The sequence below is a fragment of the Equus przewalskii genome, chromosome 9, assembly GCF_037783145.1.
Source record: "Equus przewalskii isolate Varuska chromosome 9, EquPr2, whole genome shotgun sequence".
Taxonomy (NCBI): domain Eukaryota; kingdom Metazoa; phylum Chordata; class Mammalia; order Perissodactyla; family Equidae; genus Equus; species Equus przewalskii.
The window spans coordinates 54998315-55023031 of NC_091839.1; the positions used below are offsets into that span (position 1 = coordinate 54998315).

General features: G+C 35.4%; 1 protein-coding gene across 5 annotated transcripts in view; it reads left to right on the forward strand.

Annotated features, from left to right (window-relative positions):
* LIN28B (lin-28 homolog B) overlaps positions 1-24717 on the forward strand; it is a 150766-nt gene that overhangs the window by 121850 nt on the left and 4199 nt on the right. For 2 of the 5 annotated variants that reach the window (XM_070556766.1, XM_070556762.1), the window contains exon 5: positions 12206-12274. The exons of the other annotated variants lie outside the window; for them this stretch is intronic. In XM_070556766.1, coding sequence (XP_070412867.1) covers positions 12206-12274 — 69 coding nt within the window. The remainder of the gene's footprint in view (positions 1-12205; positions 12275-24717) is intronic. 5 annotated transcript variants of the gene reach the window in all.

Genomic DNA, 24717 nt, shown 5'->3' on the forward strand with positions numbered 1-24717 from the left:
TCTTTAAATCAGTGGTTCTCAACTGGTATGGTACCATTGCATAGAAGGTGTTTTGAAATTCGTGGGGAGATTTTGGTCATTTCCCCTATAGGTGATGGTCAATGATGAGAAAGGGTGTTTGGGCCATCTCCTCAATTTGGTCACTGAAAGAGTTACTGTTGTGTAGGGAGTCTAGACAATTTCAGTGTGTGAGACAGTCTCACACAACACACATATATTGTCTTATCTACATTATTGCTTTTGGATATTCATGCCAGCACTCATATTGGTGAAACACCTGTCTATAAATGTCCGAGCATGAAACTTGATTCTATTTTATATTTAAGGACAGGTAACTTTTTGGTCTATTCTAATACATACCAAATTTTATAGAAATGAAACTACATTGAGGGAAGGTTATATTTTGTTTTCTTTTAAACTTTCCAAGAATTGTTTACCTTTCAGAAAATCATGTCACTGACAGTTGTGCCACTGTTAGTATTTGAGTTGCCAATACAGCACATCAATATCAGTGTGCATTTGTAGTTGTCATATGTAAATATGTTGCAGAGCAGATTTGAGACTTCTTTTAATAGATTTAAATTAAAATATTATCAAGTTAACATGAATAAGGGCTATTCTAAAATATTTCATATTATTGCCATTTTACATATTTATTAATTGAGGTAAAATTTATATATATATATATATATAAGTGAAATGCACAGATCTGAAGTGTATATATATATTTGGGTTTTTGTTGAGGAAGACTGGCCCTGAGCTAACATCTGTGCCCATCTTCCTTTATTTTATATGTGGGATGCCTGCCGCAGCATGGCTTGACAAGGGTTTTGTAGGTCCACACCCAGGATCCAAACCAGTGAGCCCTGGGCCACCAAAGCAGAACACATGAACTTAACCACTACACCACCGGGTGGCCCCTGAAATGTATAATTTGATGAGTTTTGATAAAATGTATGCTCATATAACAAATATGACAATCAGTATATAGAATATTTTCATCATCCCCGTGAACTACCCTGTGCCTCTTTCTCGCTGATCTCTGCTTTCTATATGTATCCACTCTTGATCTCTGTCCCCATAGATTAGTTTTACCTGAACTTAACATAATTGGAATAAATCATGCAGTATCCCACTTTATGTCGTTTGTTTTACTCAACATAATATTTATGAGTTTGATTAATGTTGTTGTCATTAGGTCGTTTGTATTTTAATTTAGTGGAGTTTTTGTATGAATATACCACAATTTGTGTATCCATTTACCTGTTGTCAGACATATGCCTCATTAACAATGTGTTGCTGTTTTGAATAAAGCTGCTATAAACATTCTTGTAAAAGTCTTTGTGGACATATAGTTTTATTTTTCTTGAGTAACTACATAAAAGTGGAAATACTGGATCATAGAGTAATTTTCCTAACTTCATAAGAAACTGCCAGTTTTCTAAACCACTTCTGTTTATGAGTTCAGGTTGTTCTGCATCCTCTCCATATTTATAACTTTAATGTTTTAATTTTAGTCTTTCTATTGATTGTATAGTGGTGTATCATTTTGCTTTTAATTTTCATTCTCATCATAATGAATGAGCATCTTTTCATGTACTTTGAGCCATTTGTATTTCTTCTTTTGCTCGTTTGCTTCTTAAATGGAGTAGCCTTTTATTACTGTGATTTTACCTTTCATGTTTAGGTCTATTACTCATAAATGAATTCATTTTAATATGTGGTATGAAGTAGAGGATGAGATTCATTTTTTCCCCTAATTTTTTCCCGTTTCCCCTAAAGTTCATCTAATTTTTCTAATGCCTTTTTGATGAAGACTTGCTTTATTTCTTTGGTTTACCATGGCATCTTTGTTGAAAATCAATTGGCTGCATAAAGGTGGCATGTTTTTGGATTCTGTTCTCTTATATTAACCTATTTGTCCATCCTAATGCCAATACCACACTGTCTTGTTTATTGTATCTTAGCTGGGGGTGATTTTACCCTGTTGGGGTCATTTGGCAATATCTGGAGACATCTTTGGTTGTTACAACTGAGTAGGGGAATTGCTTCTGGCATCTAGTGAGTAGAGGCTAGGGAAAATGCTAAAAATCTTATAATGCACAAGACAGCCCCCACAACAAGAATTATACGGCCTAAAATGTCAATTCTGGGATTGAAAAACCCTTCTGTAGCTTTACAGTAAGTCTTGAAATCAGGTAGAATCAGTCCTCCAACCTTGTTTATGTTTTTCAAAATTGCCTTGGATATTCAAGTTCCTTTGTATTTTTATATAAATTACAAGTGAACTTGTCAACTGGAAATTTCATTGGGATTGCATTTAATATATAGAATAATTTGTTGAGAATTTACCTCTTAACAATTTTGAGTCCTCAGATTCGTTAAATTCATATATAACAATTTATTTAGGTTTTCTTTTATTTCTCTCAGTAATGTTTTGTAGTTTTTAGTGTGAAAAGTATTCTGTATCTTTTGTTAAACTTACTCGTTGAGTATTTTATGTATTTTGATGCTATTATATCTAATCTTTTAAAATTTTTTCCTGTTTGCTGCTAGTGTATAAAAATACAATTGATTTCTTAATGACTGTGTTTACCTATTAATTGTATTACTTTTGTAGATTCCTTAGGATTTTATATGTTAACAATCATGTTGTCTGCAAATGAAGATGATTTTTCTTCTTTTTCATCTTTATGCCTTTTATTTCTTTCCCTTTTTTGGCCTTATTGCATTGGCTGGGTACTTTATTAAAATATTATTTAGAAGTGGTGAGAGTGGACATCCTTGCCTTTTCATCCTTTGGAGGAAAGTATTCGGCATTTCACTATTAATTATGATAGTAGTTCTTTGTTAGGTTGAGGAAGTTTCTTCTATTTCTAGTTTCTGCAAGTGCTTAGTCATGAATGTATGTTGGATTTGTCAAATACTTTTCTCTGCATGTACTGAAATGACCAGGTTATGGAGGGTAATCTGCTTTACTCAATGTCTCTTGAATTAAATGTTGATCACATCTAAAAATGACTTTCACAGAATCATCTAGACTGGTGTTTGACCAAGAAATGGATACCATGGCCCAGCCAAGTTGACATATAAAATTAACCATTACAGAAGGCAATTCAGAATAGTCTCTTTATTCTCTTATATTGTGTTTTTTAAGGACTGGTCCCTTTTTATCTAACTTGTAGAATGTTTTTGGCATAGAATTATTCATAATATTCCTTTATATCATTTTAATTTTTGTAAGACATGTAGCAATATTCCCTCTTTCATTCCTGATATTGGTAATTTGTTTCTTGGTCAGTTTTACTAGGAGCTGATTAATTTTATTAATGTTTTCACACAAATTTTTGTCTTTGTTAACTTTTTCTATTTGTTTTCTCTTTCATTGATTTCTACTCATAATTATTTAATTCATATTACTTACTTTGGGTTTATTTTGCTCTTTTTCTAACTTCTTTTTTTTTTTTGAGTAGCCCTGAGCTAACATCTGCCACCAGTCCTCCTCTTTTTGCTGAGGAAGACTGACCCTGAGCTAACATCTGTGCCCATCTTCCTCTACTTTATATGTGGGATGCCTACCACAGCATGGCTTGCCAAGCAGTGCCATGTCCACACCCAGGATCCAAACCAGTGAACCCCCGGCTGCCGAAGTGGAACTTTTGAACTTAACTGCTGTGCCACCGGGCCGGCCCCTTCTCACTTCTTTTTTTTTTTTAAAGATTTTATTTTTTCCTTTTTCTCCCCAAAGCCCCCCAGTACATAGTTGTATATTCTTAGTTGTGGGTCCTTCTAGTTGTGGTATGTGGGACGCTGCCTCAGCGTGGTTTGATGAGCGGTGCCATGTCTGTGCCCAGGATTCGAACCAACGAAACACTGGGCTGCCTGCAGCAGAGCGCGCGAACTTAACCACTGGGCCACGGGGCCAGCCCCCCCTTCTCACTCCTTAAGATGAAAACTTAGACCATTGATTTTAAACCTTTCTTTTCTAATGTAAACATTTAAAGCTTTAAATTCCCCTCCTAAGCACTGCTTTAGCTGCATCCCACAAATTTTAACATATTTTGTTTTGATTTTTGTCGCTCTTGTGATTTCTTCTTTGATCTGTTATTTAAAAGTATTTTGTGTAATTTCTAAAATATTTTGGGTTTTCTGTGTGTCTTATTTATTTCTAAATTTAATTCCGTTGTGATTAGGAAACGTATTTTTATAGGACTTTTGACTTTTTGAAAATTATTGAGACTTCTTTTATGTCCCAAGACATGTTCTATCCAGGACAATGTGCCATATGCACTCAAAAACAATGCATCTTCTGCAGATATTGAGTGTGTTGTTAGGTAATGGTGGTTGATAGTGTTGCTGAAATCTTCTGTATCTTTACTGATGTGTGTGTCAACTTGTTTTATCAATTACTGAGAAAGGGATGTTTAAATCCAACCATGATTGTGGATTTCTCTGTTTTTTCTTCGAGTTCTGACAGTATTTGCTTCCTGTGTTTTGAAACTCTGTTAGTAGCAAATTAGTTGCGTTCATATTTGGGAGTATTATGCTTCCTGATAGATTGACTTTCTGTGTTTATGAGATTTCCAACTTTTCTTATAATATATCTCATTTTGAAGTTTCCTTTGTCTGGTACTAATATAGCCACACTAACTTTTTTATGATTATTGTTTGCATGGAGTAATTTTCTTTATCAAACCTGACAATCTCTGCTTTTTAATTGGAAAATTGAGACTATTTGCATTTAATTATTGATATAGTTAGACACAAGTCTACCATTTTGCTGTTTTCTATTTTTCTCATTTGTTTTTTTTCTCTATTCTTCCTTTTCTGCCTTCTTTTTGGTTAATGTTGTTTCGTGTGCTGATAAAATGTAAGAACCTTATAAAAGTATGAGTTTGTTCACCCCATGTCACCCTTTGTGCTATTGTATCGTATATTTACTTCAACATAACTTATAAATCCCACAATTCAGTCTTATTACTTTTGCTTTAAATTGGTATTTATCTTAGAGGTAATTAAGAGTAGAAAATAGATAGCATTTTATGTTTATGTGCACATCACCCATTTCTAGTTCTCTTCATTTCTTTGTGTAGATCAAAGTTCCCATGTAGTAATATTTCCCTTGAGCCTGAAGAACTTTTTTTTTAGCATTTCTTCCTGTGGAAATTTGCTGGCCAAAAGTTCTCTTAGATATCTTTATTTTCTTCTCATTTTTGAAGGATAATTTTAACAGATTTGGAATTCTCAATTGAAAGTATTTTTTCTTTTACTGCTTTAAAGATGCTGTTCAGTTGTCATTTGGCTTCCATTATTTCTGAGAAGATGTTAAATGTAATTCGTTTCTTTTTCACTTGGTATGAAATGTATCCCTTTCTTCTCTTTGCCCTTTTATTTGGATTTTTAGTAGTATCATGTGCCAAGGTGTGGTTTTCTTTGCATTTATCATGTTTAGGGTTCTCTGAACTTTTTTGATCTGTTTATCCAAGACGTTTCTCATATTTAAGACATTTTTGGCCATTATTTCTTCAAGTATTTTTTTTTCAGCCCTATTCTCTCTTCTCCTTCTGGAACTCTAATTACGTATATAAAACACTATTTCAGGGGCTGGCCCCGTGGCCGAGTGGTTAAGTCCGCGCGCTCCGCTGCAGGCGACCCAGTGTTTCGTTGGTTCGAATCCTGGGCGCGGACATGGCACTGCTCATCAAACCACGCTGAGGCGGCGTCCCACATGCCACAACTAGAAGGACCCACAACGAAGAATATACAACTACGTACCGGGGGGCTTTGGGGAGAAAAAGGAAAAAATAAAATCTTAAAAAAAAAAAAAAAACAACACTATTTCATATTTATCCCGCATGTCACAGAGGCACTTTTCATATTTTTTCAGTCCTTTATTTTCTCTGTAATTCATTCATGTTATTTCTTTTGTATGTCTTTAAATTTACTGACTCTTTTTCTGCAGTTTCCATGATGCTGTTACCCAATCAATGAATCCATTTTAGATATAACTTTCAGTCTTAGAATTTCCAGTTAGTTTATTTTTTATGGTTTTCTTTTTCTTGTTTTTTTTTTGTCAATTTCACTTTTTTCTTTCATTATGTCCTTTTTGCCCTTCATGTTGTTGAAGATATTTATCATAGCAGTTTTGAGCTCTTTTCTTCTATTCCCAACATTTGGGTCTTTTCAGAGTCTTTTCTATTGACTTGTTTTTTCTTGAGTATGGGTTGCTTTTTCCTGCTTCGCTACCCATCTAGTAATTTTTTTTATTGTATGCAGAATGTTGTGGCAAATAGGTGGTAGGGAATCTGGGTTTTTATCTTCTTTACAAAGTGTTGAGTTTTTTCCTGGCAGGCAACTGAATTACTGGTGGATTTTTATTTTGCCAGCCTTGTTTTTATTCTAGGTTAGTGTTGATCTATTTTGGTTCTGTGTTTGGTCCTAGATGCTGCCCTTCCTCTAGGGTATGGTCCCTGTTCCTAAGACATGAGCTTACTGGGATCTCAACTGATTGCCCACAGTGCTGCAGTTAGAATCCACTGTGGTCTCTCCCTTCTAGCTGAGTGGAGCTCCGTATCTCCCAGCCCTGTGTGACCTTGGGTATCTGCTTATCTGTCCCCCAAACAACAGCCTCTTTCTGCTATGCTTTGCCGTCTCACTCTGTGTATGGGGGTGGGGATGCTCTTTTATACAGATCTCTTCTCTCCAGCAGTCTGTCCCACGAATTCCAACCGCTTCATAAACGCTGATCTCAGATCTATACCTCTTCAGCTCACTGACACCACTGTGCTGTGCTTGGTTCCATCTCCTGACCCTTAGTCCAAAAGTCTACTCAGGCAGAAAACCAGGCAAACATGGTGCTTACTTTAAATATTTCCCTTCTATAAAGCATCACAGTTTTCCATTGTCTGTTGTCCCATCCAGTGCCTGTAAACAATTTCCTCGTATATCTTTTCCTGTTTTATAGTTGTTTACTGAAGAAGAGCAAGTCTAGTAACAGTAAATCTGTCATGATCAGAAGCCCACTGAACCTATGTATTCCTAGGTTTTTTTGTAACATAGAGATAAAAACACTTTATATTATAAAAATTGCATATGGAAATTATTTATTTTGGGATTGCAAGTTGTTTTTCAGCCTTAGTGTGTCACTGTCTCCAGAAACAATTTCTTTATAACCTTTTGAATTATTTTTTGTCTTCCAATCCATCAGCTATTCCCCATCTCCTATGAAAGGATATGGTTTCCAAGGTCCTTTTATATACTTGACACTGAATTTATGTCTCAGCGTGTGGTAGAATTAAAAGATACTTGGATGTTTTCTGCTATACTTCATCACTATTGTCCATTAGATTACAGCATGGAGAATTAATTGGATACTGCACTTATGAAATAAGGTCTAGCTCATTTGAAGAGTGTTGTATTTTCTCATTTTTATATGTTGGTTTTTACAAAATTTGTCTTGACGTGTTATGCTGCTTCAGTTAAGGTGGTTTTCCTTTCTCTTGTTGTATATAGGTATACTCACACTAATTTTTATTCTAGTATTCTCCTGTACCTCTTTTATTTTTCTGTATTTGTATGGAATGGCTACTCTTAAATCCAAATTTATTTATCATAGACAAGTACAAGCAGTGACAATTTCATTATGTCTTCTAGTGTGATTTTGTTACTGCATTTTTTGATTGAAGTATGTATTATTTTACTATAAATTATTTTTTCTCCTATATATCACAGTTAAGGAATATATATGCATATGTAATGTGTATATGTAGATTATATTATTTTAAATTTCTTTCGGGATAAGAATGGGGATATTACAAAAATATTTATTAAAAAAAGTAGACATTGACCTGATAATGTTAGGAACCATTGCTTTAAACATATTAAAACGTATTTGTTTTACAGTCAGAATCTGATCAACCAAATGCCTGAGGCCTTTGGGTCTGATTCTACTGGCTAGAGTTCACGGTGCCCTATGTTCTTTTGTCTTTTATGATTTTTCTTTTTAAACCAGTCATACTTCTTGGACTTTTATCTATAGGAATTCTTTGACTCCTGGCTTGAAAGGCGAATTTTTTGCAGAGTGTTTTTGTGTTTGCTTTGTCATGTGCCAACTGAGAACCATTTTATAATACTCAGCTTAGGCTGTATCACTGCTTGAGCTGCAACACCAAACACAGTCTGGGTGGTGGTTATTAGTTCTCAGGGGAGATTTGTTTTCTCTTCCTCCCAGTGCCAGATTGGGGGTAGAAAAGTTTCCATATGCCCTCCCCTCTGCAGGGCAAGTTTATTTTTCATTTATTTACATTGGGAGTGCAGTTTGGGGAGGTTCTAGCTCTGTGGGGCATGATTCCTTATTAGACTCCCAACCGCTGGGCAGATCCTAGGTGTTTCCTGACTCCTCTGCTCCACCATCCCCCTTGCGAGGTCAAACCTCGAGGTTGGCAGTATTCCGTAGACGCCTCCGGGGTGAGAGGCTGTTTCAGTGCTCCACTTACTGCCCTAATTTTCTGCCTTCACTTCATTTTTTACTTCTAACCATCTCTTACTTTCTTGCCTGATCAGTAATGCATTTCAAAAGATGTTTGTAAAATATTTTATCCACTATTTTTAGCTGTTTTCAGTGGTATAGTCAGAGTATTTTTATATGCTACTTTGAAGGGAATATAATTCATTGATTTTTTTGGGTATGATTAATTTTTTTAATTTTCATTTTTGCTAGTGTATTTTAAAAATATGTGTCTTTTTTTTCTCATTTTGTGAATTTCCTGTGCGTGTCTTCAGTCTGTTTTTCTATTGGACACTGGTGATTTTCAAAAGAATACATAGTGTATAGCTCTTGAAAGGGCTGCTTCTCCGCTCTCTGAGGAAGTGAATCCTCTGAGAAGATTTTTTTCCTAAGATACACACGTTTGACTTTGAGGAAGTTAAGTTTGATACTGGCACTGCAGTTCAGTTGTAGTTACTTAATTCTTTTGTGTTCATTGTATGTTCCACCTGAGGTTTCTAACTACCTCCTGCTTGCTAAATCCATCAGCCTACTTTAATACCTCCTCTTATTTGATCACTCTTAGCCACTTTCTCCAATACAAAACTATAGTTTTTTTTAAGCTAGGGAAACGCCTGTTTTCTTGCCTTCCTACTGCTTCTCTGACTATTCCTTCATAGACACCTGACTGATTCTTCCACCTGTAAGTTATTAAATAGAAATATTTCTGAAAATGTTATCTGTAGTCCTCTTCTCACTCTTCACATTTTGCTAGTTGACTTCCGTCCCATGACTTTAACTGCCGTCTATCCTTTCGATGATGTTCCCAAATCTGTGAGTGATCCTTAGCATCTCCTCCAGTTTCAGACCAGCAGTATCTCCAAAGATGCACATCAACATATAGTTACCTTTTAGTTCTCCCATTACCACTTCTTTGAAAACTCCTTATATAGTGATTACTGAAGCTTAGTTAAAAAAGTCAAAAAGATTTCTCAAAAGATGAGTAAATAAAGGGAAATTGAGTTGAGTTTGGTAGTTTTTGCCCAGGAGATGAGGCTTCTGCCATAGGGTTAAATGATAGCTCAGTGGGTGCCTATTAGTCTGCAATATTGACTGGAATGCGTGACAGTAATATCTGATACAAAAAGTATGGTAGGTATTAATTAATGCTTTTATTTCTTTTTGACATTAGTCACCCTATACCTTTCCCACTGTAATAATGCTGCCCTTTGGTACTAAATACTGTCTTTTTTTACCTTCAGGTTCTAACAGCTCATAACAGTTTTCCTTTTCATTACTTTTATTCTTTTATTACACTATTTAAAAAAATAATGCATGGTGACTGATTTAATAAATGTTTGTTTCATTTACATTATCCAAGATAATACTAATATAGTCGTCACTGGTTGGTGATTGAGAGGGCCAAGTGGGCTGACAGATGTACCTAGAGTATCAGTTAGCATGACCATCTTTGTCATTGCATAAAGACAGAAGGCAAGGAATCTGTCCCCAAATGAACAAGAAGCTGAAAAGACTGTTCATAGGTTTAGAGAAATGACCAAGAGTAAGCTGCTTTTTTTTTGTTTTGCTTTTAAAGGACAAAAAGATAGTGAAGATTTTAATAATACTTTTTCCTTTCCTTTGAGCCAATCAAGTAATGTAACAATAAACACTATGAATGCAATGATGAATGATGGAACTTAAAGGAAAGATCAATCAATATTGGAGGAGATCTGAAAACTAGGGGTCAAAATGGCCTTGAAGAGAGAAATTGAGTTTGAGATTACAGGAAGACATCAAAGTGGGAATATTTTGTGAGTGATCAGCATAAAGAAAATAGTTTGTTTAAAGGAAATGGATCAATTTTTCAAAGGAGAGATAATAGACAAGGGTAAGTTTAGATCTTGGTGAATCCAGGAAGGTACTGAGAATAAGATAGGAAAATAATATCAGAAAGGTAGAAAGAAAACCAATATAATAGAATATCCTGAAAGCTAGATGAAAGAATAGTTTGTAGAATATAGGAACAGTGAGCAAATTTCCCATACATAAAACTATTATACACAGATTAACACCTTCATAATTTTCTTCATCTACAAAATTTTCTGATAGAATTTATTAAAACAAAGTTACTCTGAGACTTATTTGTAGGGATTCCAAGATATAAATCAGAAAAATACTGAACATTTCAACAGTGGATCTACACACAGGAAAAAAATGCATGGCATCTGCAACAAGGTCAATTAATTTACTACCGCCACATCAAAATGCAAGAGTAGGACGTGGTAAAGAACATCCCAGTGGACAAGGAACGATAAATACAAATTAATTATAGGGCATCCATAAGATTTGCAAAATATCGTTATTAGACCATTTAGTTCTTTCTCTTAATGTTCTTGAAAAGGGGGAGATATTTTAAGCTTTTCCTGTTATTTATTTTTGCTCTTCCCCATCTAGTTCATGAGAGCGTCAGTTCTTCTACCATTAATTATCTTACCACTACTGGGTGGAAGTGTTTCAGGAATACAATATCCAAGATTAGGGAAAGAAATTGCACCTACCATTTATATAGAGCTTTGTAGTTTGGCAAGCATTTTAAAATATTTATCTCACTTGAGACCATCAGCAACCATGTCAAGTAAGTGGGAATTATTATCATATTTAAAAAGGATTCCTGGGTAATGAAATTTATTTATGGATGAGGAAACCCAGGAGATTAAGTGATTAATCATGGATCACTGCAGTTACAGGCTGAAATCCTGGGCTCTCCATTATTAGGTTTGTGGTCATGAGCAATGTATATATCAACTTTGAAACTCAATTGTTTTTCAACTGTAAGTTGAAAGATTTTTAAAATATTAAATTATAAAATATATTTAGTATTCTGCTCAGTAATCTTGGTTTCCATTTTCTTTTCCAAGCTAGCCAACTTGCCTTCCTAAACATAACCTCCAGTTTTCTACTGTCTTCTTATTCATGCCATATATTCACCTGGCATGTTTTCTCTTCCATCTGTATAAACCTTACTCATTTTTATTAACTTTTAACTAGCTGTTATAGCCAGACTAACTCCTTTACAGAAACATTCCTGTTGCTCCCAATAATTGTGATCATATCTTCTCTTGAAAAGACAATAACATTTTCTGTTTCTTACAAAATTTATCAAATTCTACATTTTATTAGCCACCAGTATACCGGGAAGAATAGTCATCACCATTTGCCATCTGAGTCCAAAAGACCCTTTTAAAGCGTATTTTAAAGTCATTTTACAAATAATTAACAGATATAAAGATAAAGGGATGTTATAAAAAAAAAAACAACTATAGTGGAAATAAATAAGAATTTAAATGTAAAAAGCCCAAATTTTATTCCGTATTTTTCTGGTGTGAAGATATACATATCCCAAATGGGCAGTATCCTTTGAATGCAAGTAATTGCTCATGGATGAGCCTGGAACATATCCATCTTATAAATATTGATCCAGATTTCAAGTATATTTCTAAGAGGTTCCAGCTTTTTTTTTTTTTCCTTGGTTCTTCTACTTGTCTTTGTATCCTCAAAATGCAATACTTTGAAAACTTTCACGGCTCATAATTTTATGGAGGAGAGGGTGGTCATTTTTTTCAGTCCATAATAGCCAAACATTTTCATTTGTAGACGTTGATTAAAATGATCAATTCAATGAACTTTTTCATTTCTATACTGTTTATCTCCTTTCAGTCAACGTCTTCAGCATTTGTCTACTTATGAACCATGTCAAGTAAATTTCCAGCAAAAACTTGATAACAGGTGAGAGAATACTGTTACATGTCCTTTTAGCAAAAATTTCTTGTCAAAAAATATTGCATGATGACATCCTCTCTGTAGAGTGACTAACTGGGTAACAAATGCCGTTTTTGTCCATGGAAGTATGTTGTTCACCCATTGATTCTCGAGTTTGAGAAAATACATCTAGGATATTGTCTTATGTAAAAGACTCATAAACAGATTCAGCTTATACAGTTCATTTCCCCGTCATCTTTAGAGTCTGGAGTACTGCTGTCTGTCTTTTTGTATTTGTGTTCTTGTGTGTCTAACAGTTGCAAAATATCTTGTATCAATTTTCTTCTCTTTCCCATTATAGACAGAAAATGAAAAAGCCTGAATTCTCAGCTGTGTTCAATGAAAGGTTAAAAAGAAAAAGACTATGAAAATCCTGTCTTCTAAGGTCTTTTTTAACTTCTGGGAAGATCAGATAATATGCTGGGCCATGCAGTAAGAAAACTGAAGGATGATGAAATAGTGATGATTTATTTCACTGTTTCATCATCCCTCTAGATGATCACATCGTTTTTAAATTTTCTTTTTTTTTCTGTAAAAGCCTTAAGTTCAAAATGGTTATCAGAAAATAATTTAACTGTATAATTAATAGAGTATTATAGAGGCAGTACAGAATAATATTAAACAGATTAAGTTCTCTGACAACAGTCATGAACTCCAGGATTGCACAGGACAATTGAGTGATCATTGATATAATCTCCATTCCAGATGACCACGTGGTGTAGTTGATATTTAGGGTTATGGAATTAGAGAAGAATGTTGATTGTAGGTATTTAAAATCCTCTCCTCCTTCTTTTTTCGTCCTTTGAGTTCCTTCTGTCTCAGTTGCCTCTCCTCCCAGCTCAGACTGACTCATTTCAGTAATGCTTTTATGAGCAGACTAGTCCCTCTCACCCTCTTGTCGCTTCCCAGCATCCACCTTGCCAGCCCCAACTCTAGATAGATTTGAATCTCTTCTACCTCCCATTGCCCACTGCTGGGTTGGCAGATATTTCTCGGAGAAAGTCATAAAACCAGGCTGAGTTGCCCATTACGAGGGTGGAGAGATTCCAAGTTCACACACAGTTCAAATTGGGAGAGAATCAAGAGAGTTCAAGTCCTAGCACTGTCTTGCAAGTGATGGAGAATTAGTTATTAGTAGAGCTAAAAGCAAGAGCTCAATTTTCCTGACTTTTATTTCAATGTTTTCCAGCATAGTGAGCTGAGAAGTAGGCAAACTGAGGTGAAAATTATATAAAATACGAGAGAAGAGAAAAAGCATTAAGGTGGCATAAAGTCCTGTAAGGGAACTATTCTTTCTCGACACGCCCTCCCCCAGCTTTATTGAGGTATAATTGACAGATAAATTGGTAAGATATTTAACGTGTACCTCATGATGCATTGATATACATGTACATTGTGAAAGGATTCCTCCCATTTAGTTAATTAACATATCCATCACCTCACATATTTACCTTTTTTTATTTTTTGGTAAGAACATTCATTTAAGTTCTACTTTCTTAGCAAATTTCAGTTATACAATATCAACTATAGTCACCATGTTATACATTATATCCTCAGACTTTATTCATCTTACAGCTGAAAGTTTGTATCCTTTTACCAACCTCTCCCTATTTCTCCCACCCCCTACCCTCTGGCAATTACTTTTCTATTCTCTGTTTCTATGAGTTTGACTTTTTTTTTTTTAAGATTCCACATATAAGTGAAATGATACAGTATTTGTCTTTCTGTGTCTGATTTATTTCGCTTAGCTTAATGCCTTCAAGGTCCATCCCTGTTGTCGCAAATGGAAGAATTTCCTTCTTGTGACTGAATAATATTACATTGTGTGTGTGTGTATGTGTGTGTGCGCGTATATACACCACATTTTCTTTGTCTATCCATCGGTGGACACTTAGGTTGTTTTTGTGTCTTGGCTATTGTGAATAAGGCTGGGATGAACATGGAGGTGCAGATATCTTTTTGAGATAGTGATTTCGTTTTCATTGACTATATACCCAGAAGTGGCATTACTGGATCATATGGTAGCTATATTTTTAATTTCTTGGGGAGCCTCCATACTGTTTTCCTTAGTGGCTGCACCAATTTACATTCCCACCAGCAGTGCGCAAGGGTTCCCTTCTCTTCACATCCTTGCCAGCATTTATCATCGCTTGTCTTTTTCATAATAGCCATTCTAACAGGTGACAAGTGATAGCTCCTTGTGGTTTTGATTTGCCTGTCCCTTAGGATTAGTGATGTTGAGCACCTTTTTGTGTACCTGTTGGCCATTTGTATGTCTTCTTTGGAAAAACTTAAATTTTCTTATTAGCTCCTTTTTAGCATAATGGGAAATAATTCTCAAGATTGTGAAAAAGCGTAATGTTTCAAGGTATAGGAAAAATAAGATCACTGAGACAAAACACAAAAACTAAACTTGGGTCCAATAACCCTGAGGATTAAAGTTAGTTGTGCATCTATCTTATCTCTTTTCTAGATTCTCTGTGATTAAAGAGCAAGTTATAATGATGTCATAATGATCTTTGCATCTCATCCAGTGGCTTCTATGGTGCATATTTACTGTATGAGAATTAAAGGACAGTTTTCAAAAAAAGTAACATCATGACTTTCATACAGATATAAAATGAGCAAGTGTTAAGGATTTAGTTTTACTCAGTTAAATGAGGGAAACAGGCAGATTTTATAAACTGTTCAAAGGACAATCCAAAGAACAGACACGTGTGTAGATTAGGAATATTGAAATTAATATGCAAATAGAGGCAAAACTAGCTTCTCCCACAGTGAAAAAAGGAAGTCAGTTGAACCTGACAGGACAGAATTTGCCTCTTCATAGGCAATAACTTTGCATTGCTATCAGTTACTGGCAATTTGAAAAGCTGTAGAATAATTCCCGTAGAATCAGAATCAGGTAATTCATGAAGTGTGAGCTCTAGATCTAAGCAATGCACAGTTTTCTACTGAAGCACAACTTTTCCCCTACACATGTTGTGTCCAATTCAATTATGAAAATAAAGCATATAAAGAGAACTTCATGTTCAGTGTGATAAGTAAATAGCACTTTGCCGTTTGCAGCTATCGTATTTTCGTATTTTTAAATATTTATGAGTGTTATGAAACATATACATTTTTAGAGTAAAAAGATGAAATATTATTCAGACAAGTTTACCTCCTTTCACCACATCTGTCAGGATATTTTCAAGATTTTTTTTGTTAGAAAAATTATTCAGTGGCTTTGTTTCTTTTGTCCCACTAAAAGAATAAACCAAATTCTTCATGTAAACTTCTACCAGCCAAATTGAAAGGATGACCAAGGGAGATGAAAATTCTATCATTCAAATGCTCAAGGAATTGTCTTCAAGACAAGCCGTTTTTTGGCTTAGAGAATATGCACGAATAATTTGTTAATGTGTAGAATCTAGCCCTACTGGTTAGCACTTATTAAGAGTCTCTGGACATGTGTAAACAACCCTGGCTTGGTCCAGGGACGTGTTGCACTTCTTATCCCTACCTTCAGTTTTTATCTCCTTCCTTGGCTTGACAGCTGTCTCTTTTTATATTAGTGGCCATGTGTTCACAGGGTCACAGCCTTAAAATGTTCAAATAGGGAAACAAGATTCCTTAAGGGATCAGTGATCAGAGACAAGATCTGCAAGGGTGCCTTAGCAGCTTGACTATCAAGCTTTAGTCATGTAAAAAGCTGGATGACATGAAGGGCAGCTGCAACTAGTAAGGAGGAAAAAAAGAAATAGCTACGAGGCCAAGAATACTTTACCTGCCTTTACCTTAAGCTTTAATTTTCAAGATCAGACCTACATGGATAGGAGATAATATCACAGTTTGTAGAGCTTATCTGAACATAGTAGCAATTTTCCTTGTTCAATTTTCACCTGCCTGCCTCCATGGTGAGGTAGGAACACTGATTCTTGGCAAAGGGCAATCTATAAGGTCACTCACAGGAAGACCAGTTGGGTTAGAGGGAGAAGTGGACAGAGGTCATTTACTTCTCATCTGTGTTTCGTCGTCTTCCTCACCAGTAGCTGGTGCTGGATGTGGAGATCAAAGTTATTGATCCTTAGAAGCCTTTCCTTGGTGATTTCAGCAGACTAGTTTTAACTCCTTCTGATTCCTGAGTAGCTATAGAGATGGAAGATGGTTTGGCATAATCTTCGTTCGCCTCTCACCTGTGTTAATCCTGAGGGTACATTTTAGATAGACCACACCAGGCAACATGCTCTAGGACAATGGATCCTCTATAAATATTTTTTAATGCTACTCACATAAACATTTTCAAAATGGCAAGTTAACACGTAGTTCTTACTAATTCAGTAATAAAGCAATAATTCAGTGTTAATATTAATTCAGTAATACAACAATAGGGAGGTATTTTAATACTATCTTCATAGAAAGTCAGATACTACCAACGTTATTATTTGCATGAAAGGTAACTCAGTCATGGTAACTTCAAAGCTTTGAATAACCCATTTGGCTAAAAAATAATAGTAATAACTCACTTGGCTAAAACTAGGATAGCATCTTTTAATCGAGCCATCTTTTTGCCTCCAGCTTGCAAACAACCAGTATAAATCTGGAACTGTTATCTAAGCTTCTTCAGTCCAGTTCATCAGTCATGCCACTGAAATTGATTCTTGACCTCTGTACATCTTTCTTTCCTTTGAAATTTCTCATGCTGTCTCTTCCTTCTATGTTTTAACAGAGAGCTTTGTGTGATAAAATAAGAGCTAGTCACCTTTTTATTTTGCAGTCCTTATTTATATACCTAAGGTATTTTTTTATACCACAGTATTTTTATTATATATTGAAATAATCTCATATATTGTTTTGGTGTTTAATCCACCTCTCCAGATAAGAAATTATTGCTTCACTTATCAAATAATCATGGTGAAATTCCTCTTAAAATTTCTTGTGCTTCTGGCCAAATCTTTAATAGTAAAAAAAAATCTCAACATACACATGAGGAGAAAGATATCACTTTAGAATGACTTGTGAAATAACGTCAACCATAAAAATAAGGCTAGTTTACAGAGATAAAAGAAATCATGTGATGGGCAGGAAAGAAAAACATTTATAAAAGTGGATACAAAAGCAGTAGTGGAATTGTATTTCTTCAGGCTGAACCGATGCTTATTTACAACAGATGTCGCACCTCTGACACTGGTGAATGTGACATGGTCTGGGGAAAAGCAAGCAGCCCTGGGGGTTGAAGTTTTCAGCAATGCTGCTGTAACAGATAAATGAACCAACATTTTCACATCGCATGTTATAATCTGATTCTTCCATTTAAGCAAACACCTAACGTTGACCATTTCAAGATAAATTAAATATTGAATTTTGTCCCTTTCCTTCATGTTTGATACCAGCACTACTCTTCTAAAATATTCTATACCTAAAGGTCAGGGTGACCAAATATGGTAGATAAACCAACCTTGGTTCTGACAAGGATGAATTTAAACCTGCAGTTTGGATAGTTGTAACACCGTCACTGCAAAAATGCATGTGGCTTTTATTTGTGTGTGTGTATGTGTGTGTGTGTGTGTGTGTGATGTCCTGACCTGGACACTCCTCCTTAGTTGTGTTGGGATCATGAATGCAGTGCTGGCAGAGTGCCCACTGCATGTGTCCTATTTCATAACAAACCGCTTTTACGCCCAAGAAATTGAAAAGCATTAAGTTATCTGTGTGTGAGTACATCTTTCTCCTTGTTTTGTTTTTTTTTTAACTTTTCCATTAGCCAGAACAGATTACCTGTCTGGGATGTTGTTTGTACCTAAAAGAGCGATAACATTTCTATTTCAAATACAGATTTAACTTATGCCCTAGAATTCATTGTTGTGCTCCTTCTCGAGTTATGGTACAAAGTCGCAAACCCTCAAAAATGATTTTTTTCCATGGAATTGCCACAAAATCGACTGAGGACTTTTTTAACATAATGGAATGAAATACAAAAATGTCTGGCTCATAATTATACCTGAATGAAGTGCCCTTACATGAAAAAGGCTCCCTTTGCCCCTATTTCTCCAATGATTTCTCTCCTCTTTCCTGTCCTCTTCTCTCAGAAAGCTACATGTTCCATCCGTACTTTTGATACCCTGCACTGCCATTCATCACCTGTCTGTCCCCCACATTTTCTGTGTTACCTTCTTGTTTTTATAAGATGATGAAAGGTTTGCGAATAGAGCTATTACTGTATTTTAGCTGGTTTTCAAGATACTTCGGTGCATTTTTAGCTGGCGTTATGATACAAATGACAGACCATGGGATTAATCAGAGAGGTTTTCCAAAAACTAATAAACATAAGACAATCTAGACAGCAGTCAGGAGAAGACATCAAACAAGATAAAATATGTAAATATATAAATCTTACTATCCAGCTAACTATTCACATACATTTCATTAGTATGTAGTACAAAGTTGTGCACATGCAGTAGATATTCTTAAGTGCTTATTTTTTTCTATTTTTCATTTGAATTTATGAAAATGATTGCATGGGTATTATAAGCAGTTGAATCCACTGACAGGCAAGGAATCTAGATATTTTCTCATCATAGAAGCAGATGATGAAAGAGGTTAGAACAGTACTTGGTAAGTAAAAAAATACCCTTTGAACTCAGTGCAAACCCCAAATCAGTTTAATAAATGGTCTGAAAACTGAGGTTTGGAGGAGACATAGCGTATTCATTTCCACTGCCACCAATTTTAGCGCTTTGAATTCACATTAGTTCCATGCCACAACAGACTGACCCTTGCTTACTATGACAAGAAGGAGGCAGTACAGAGCCATCCAAACATCTACTGTTTATTATGCACCAGAAAGAACTGAATGCAGATATACTGACTAAATTTGGCTTTTTAAAAATTATGTTGAAAACCTACCATTAGAGTGGTCTCCCTATGCAGGTTTTAAACCATCTATTATGACTTTCTTTTTTTCTAAGTATAGAAAACAGAGTGAGCAGTAGTTACTTTATCAGTGGCACTCTTAGGCAAAATGTAGTTTAAATATTAGAGTTTTTGAAAATTCCATGGCTAATAGATTTTATAAAAAGCAGAGATCTTGTTATTATATTCATAAGAAATTAATTTTCTATGTAATAGCCAACTGAATTTGGCCATTAGAAATGTTTGCCAGAGTATGTCTATACTAAACAAGTTTCTATGCATTTGAGAATTATTTTAGATGCAGGCAGCAGAAGATGGAGAATTAAAAGAGTTATGGGAAATCAATAAATGTTAATTGGTAATGATGGTGAAGTTTAGAGAAAGTAGCAATTGATTCAAGAGCTGTAAATTATCACCCATTTTGATGACATGGATGCCTACACATTGAACCCATCCTTGATTGATGAACAAAGAATTGAATAATGGCCTCAGAAACAGAGAAACTACTTCAGAAGCTAAACTCAGTAGGTTTCTGTAATGTTTTCCTTCCAAAATAAGCAGGAATCAGTGATGGGAAAAGGTGGTGGGCTTTTGTGCTGTCACAGCCAGGAATTCCAGGGAATCGTGTTTAGTTCCCAGAAGGAAATAGATAGACACCTTTTTCCTTCCTTCCTCCCTCCCTGCATCCTTCCCTCCTTCTCTCCTTCCCTGCTTCTTTCCTCAATGACCTATGAAAACAGTATTTTGGGAGATTTATCCTGTGTGAGCCACATTCCTTGTGGTTGGGGTTAGGGAGTGATCCCTTGCTGAGGTTGTCAGTGCTAAACTCGGGTTTGGATACAGTTGTGGTTCAACAAGTAGCTGTTTCACCATCACCTGGGAAGCTTTTAAAAAATACTGATGTCTGGAGCTCCACTCTCAAAGATTCTGATTTAATTGGTCTGGAGTAGGGCCTGGGCATAAGTATTTTTTAAAGACTTCCAAGATAATTCTACAACTACTGGTATACAGGTTCACTGTAAGATGACTAACAATAATAATGAAGGTAATATTACAAAATGGAAGTTTTATAATTTCTATTTTTCTTTTTTAATGATACAAATAATATATAAATTCTTTCTGGGGGGCTGACCCAGTGGCGCAGCGGTTAAGTTCACACGTTCCACTTCTCGGCAGCCCAGGGTTCGCCGGTTCGGACCCTGGGTGCGGACACGGCACTGCTTGGCAAAATCCATGCTGTGGTATGCGTCCCACATATAAAATAGAGGAAGATGGGCATGGATGTTAGTTCAGGGCCAGTCTTCCTCAGCAAAAAGAAGAAGATTGGCAGTAGTTAGCTCAGGGCTAATCTTCCTCAAAAATAAAATAAAATAAAATAAAAATTCTTTCTTGTTATTTAAAAAAGAAACTATACAAAATTTATGGAGTGAAAAAGTCCTGGGGCTGGCCTGGTGGCATAGTGGTTGGATTCATGTGCTGCACTTCAGTGGCCTGGGGTTCACAGGTTTGGATCCCAGGTGTAGACCAAGCACCACTCATCAAGCCATGCTGTGGTGGCATCTCACATAAAACAGAAGAAGATTTGCACAGATGTTAGCTCAGCGACAATCTTCCTCAAGTGAAAAAGAGGAATATTGGCAATGGATTTAACTCAGGGACAATCTTCCTCACCAAAAAAAAAGAAAAAAGAAAGTTCCCCTTTACCTTACCTCTATTCCCCTCCCCAGATGTAACCACTGTTAATTTGTTGTTTATCCTTCCAGTAGTTTTCCCATGCCTTTAAAAATGCATGCAATTACTTATAATCATATATAATGTTTTTGAAACATAAATGGGATTATACTATATTCATGTGTTATCCTCTCGGTTGCTTTTTTCACTTAATTTGTCTTGGAGATCTTTCCATGTCAATACGTATAGATCTACTTCATTTTTTTAAATATTCTTTGACTTCATTCCTTTTAATATTTGTAGAGTGTTTCTCAGCATATGTGGACTTAAATTTCTTTTTCATTTTCATGTATTTATAGCTCAGTAAAGAGCAGGACTCTGTAGCCAGACTACCTAATTTTGATTATAAGTATTTATTATTGTTAATAGTATTATTACCATTTAATTGTTCTATTTTGTACCAATATGGACAACACTCTAGTTAATATCTTAGTACCCAAATCATTGTGCTTATCACTGACCATTCCTATAGGGCAAATTCATAGAGTTAGAGGTGCTGGCTCAGAGGATATGTGTATTAGTATTTCGAAATATACTGTCAAATTCCCCAAGAGAGGCAATCTCAGTTTACATTCACTCCAACCAGTAGAATCTCATTGCAATATTTATTGCAAGGCCTAAATAAATCGTTCACTTCACACTATGACTTCATGGCCCAATGGAAATGTCAGGCTTCTTTATTTTGACTGGAATTTCATGAGTCATTTTGATAGCTCTAATTATAGTATGTCAACCTGAAGTTCCGATTTACAGTCTTAAACATATGATCGAGGAGAATGGAAAAATTACTTACTAATTTTTTGGACAGAAATTTTCAACATGTAAAGTACAAGACGGGTAGAAATAAAACTGGGCATTGGCAATGAAAAGTCTGGACTGGACTAGTTCCCACATTTCATTTTATACTGGGGCTGGCTCGAAAAGAGATCACTTCCCACAGCATAGTGACAGAACAGTAACCGAATTCCAAGAAAAATCGACTTCAAATTTGTGTGTGTGTGTGTGTTGGTGTTTTGAATTCAGGACCTTATATTTTTTAGAGTTGCACATAATAAAATTTATATCAATATTGCTGAGTATAAGGTTTTTATATAATGAAAATGCAAGCGAAATTTATTATTTTCAACTAAAATTTCCTTCTATGTCAACTATCGTGAATCTTTGTTTTTTCATCCACACGTGTAGATAGTGTAGTACCTTCTTTACTGGGTTTAGGGGAAGATTAAATTATATAACACACTAAAACCCTTTTGCACAGTATCAGAACATAGTAAGCTCTTAATAAATTGAACCTCTTATTTTTTTATTATGATTTTAATTCTGTTAATAGTATGTTCAGCCCTACTGTGTATAGCTCATTTTATTTTTAGCATGAGTTAAGGTAAATGAGGGCATCTGTATTTCAAGAGATACAAATAAAAAGTTTTCTGGCATTAAATATGTATTTGCTTCATAAGAACCTTTTTTAAAAAACATGCATCATCACTAACCAATATTTTTGAAAACTCAGTATTTTTACCACTGCGCTTAGGAGAAATATGTAAAACTTAACTTTATTAAAGTGCTTTATTATTTAATTGGCTTACAGTCTTAGGAGTTTGGATATAAGACAAATGAAATAAAAGAAACAGAAATTCACATAAAGAATAGGTTGCTTTGGTAGAGGTCAGAAAAATGTGTGCACTGTTAAAAGGCCGTTCTAGCTTCGAGATTCATCCAAGTTTTCTAACTCTTCGCATTTTGGGGCAGATCCTGTGGAGCGGATAAACTATACCCAAGTGCAAATTTAGATTGTTTGGAAGCTATCAGCACAAAATGGGGCCTCCTGGAAAGCTGGTCTTAGAATCTGTCTCTCTTGCCCTCAGGACGTACAGGGTGGGGTAGGCAGATTGCTTCCATCAAAGGCTACACTCTGGGTCCTTCCCCTTTTTTCAGCCCTTTGGGTTCTCTGATGGCATTTCTGCTCATCCCACCAGCAGACTGGGATGCAACACTCGCAGGTGTTCGGTTGATTGACACAAAATTGAATTAGATGACAATTGTTCAGACATATTAAAATCGAAAACTAAAGACTTGATGAATGTCATTAGTATCATTTCTGGATTTTAGTTGGACTGTATCAGGTTAACAGTGATAAACAATCTCTTCAAAAAGTCAGTGACCATTTCTTCAAATTAGTTTCTGAAATTCTTTCCAATCTGTGACTTTTCTTTAGCCCCTCTGGCCTCACATTTGGAAACTGTTGAACCTTTCTCTCATCTTTCTTTCCCAGGGATTTTTCTGAACTCCTTTCCTATATTCATCCCTTCTTCCTGCCCCATAGCTTGTACTTCTTTTTCCACTCTACTCTCTCTCCTTGATATCGCTTTCAACATTTCCTTCTTCTTGAGAAGCTTACAGATCACTGTATCCTTGTCCTTAACGCCCCCATCAAACCCCCCAGGATATGGACTTAAGTTTCCATATAAATTCTTAAGTTAACACTTTCAAATACTTAGAAGCACCTAAGTTATATTTTCCATTACGCTTTTAAACAGGTGAAGCTGGCTTGGTATCTGTATCTACTCTCCCCAATTTTTTATCTCTTTTGGGATCCCGGGGGGAATATACAATTGATGAATTCTTTCACTTACATTATTGAAGTATCATTAAAAAATTAATGTCTATATTCTAATCTAGTGATCTTCAATTGAGCTCAATTCTCACCATTGTTGCTGGTTATCATTTGAATATATAATATACTTATTCTGTGGTTTGGACCCAAAAAATGAGAATTTCTCTAAGGGTCATAGCAGATCTAAATTTTATTTCTGAATCGAAGTTTTCAGTTTTATTATGGAATCCTCAGAACTTTGGCTATGTTTTGATTAACTTGTTAACTAATGTGGTGTTTGGGTTTAGTTTATTAAGACTCACCCAGTGCCTTATTTCATAATGTAACCAAGTAGTTCTAAAGCCCTAAAAGATTTATTTTTATTTATTTTGCCATTTTAGGTGCTTCTATCCTACTACATCTGTTGTTGGCATTCTCCTTTCATTTAAAAATTTTAATCTTATATTGATAGTCCTCTAAAAAATTGACTCCAATTTGATTATTTGTCTTTCATCTTAGAAAGCATCTTAAATAAGAATATTTGTAGAATGTGCTAGCTCATTAGAATTAAAGTATTTATAAAGTAATTTTATAAAGAACTTGATAAAGTTCTAAGATTAATCTGAACATTTCTGTTTATTTTATCTTTACATTTGCTATGTGAGAAAATATTCTTAGTGCCCTTGGTTCATCATTTTGTAAAATACTTGATATGAATCATTTTCCTTTTTATGTTGGTCTCTGGGAACGTATAATGAGTATGGTTATAGTCTTCTTTGTGTATAGCCTTTTACTTGTGAGACTGTGTCCTTATATTTCTTAAGCATGTGGCTCTATGTGGACACATTGCCATTTTTATGCTTGCATCACAATGTAAAATTCATTCAAACTCACAAGACCAAGCTGATTTGGAGAGGTGTGGAGAGTGAACAAAGGGGACTAGGACCACGGAGAGCTGGTATGGAGTGTGTGGTGTGGTATCATTTGTGAGCTGAAAAGTGGCTGAACGTTTCCATTTTGGTGTCAGTCCCTTGGGAAGGCAGGGGTTTCATAATGGGGTGTGATCTGCACTCTTGGTGAGAGTGATTGACAGTGAATGGTTAAAGACAAGTCAAGAATAAATACCACTCCTCCCCTTTTAAGGCTAATAAGCACAGATACACTGAATGCAAATATTCTCAGTGTGGAAGGC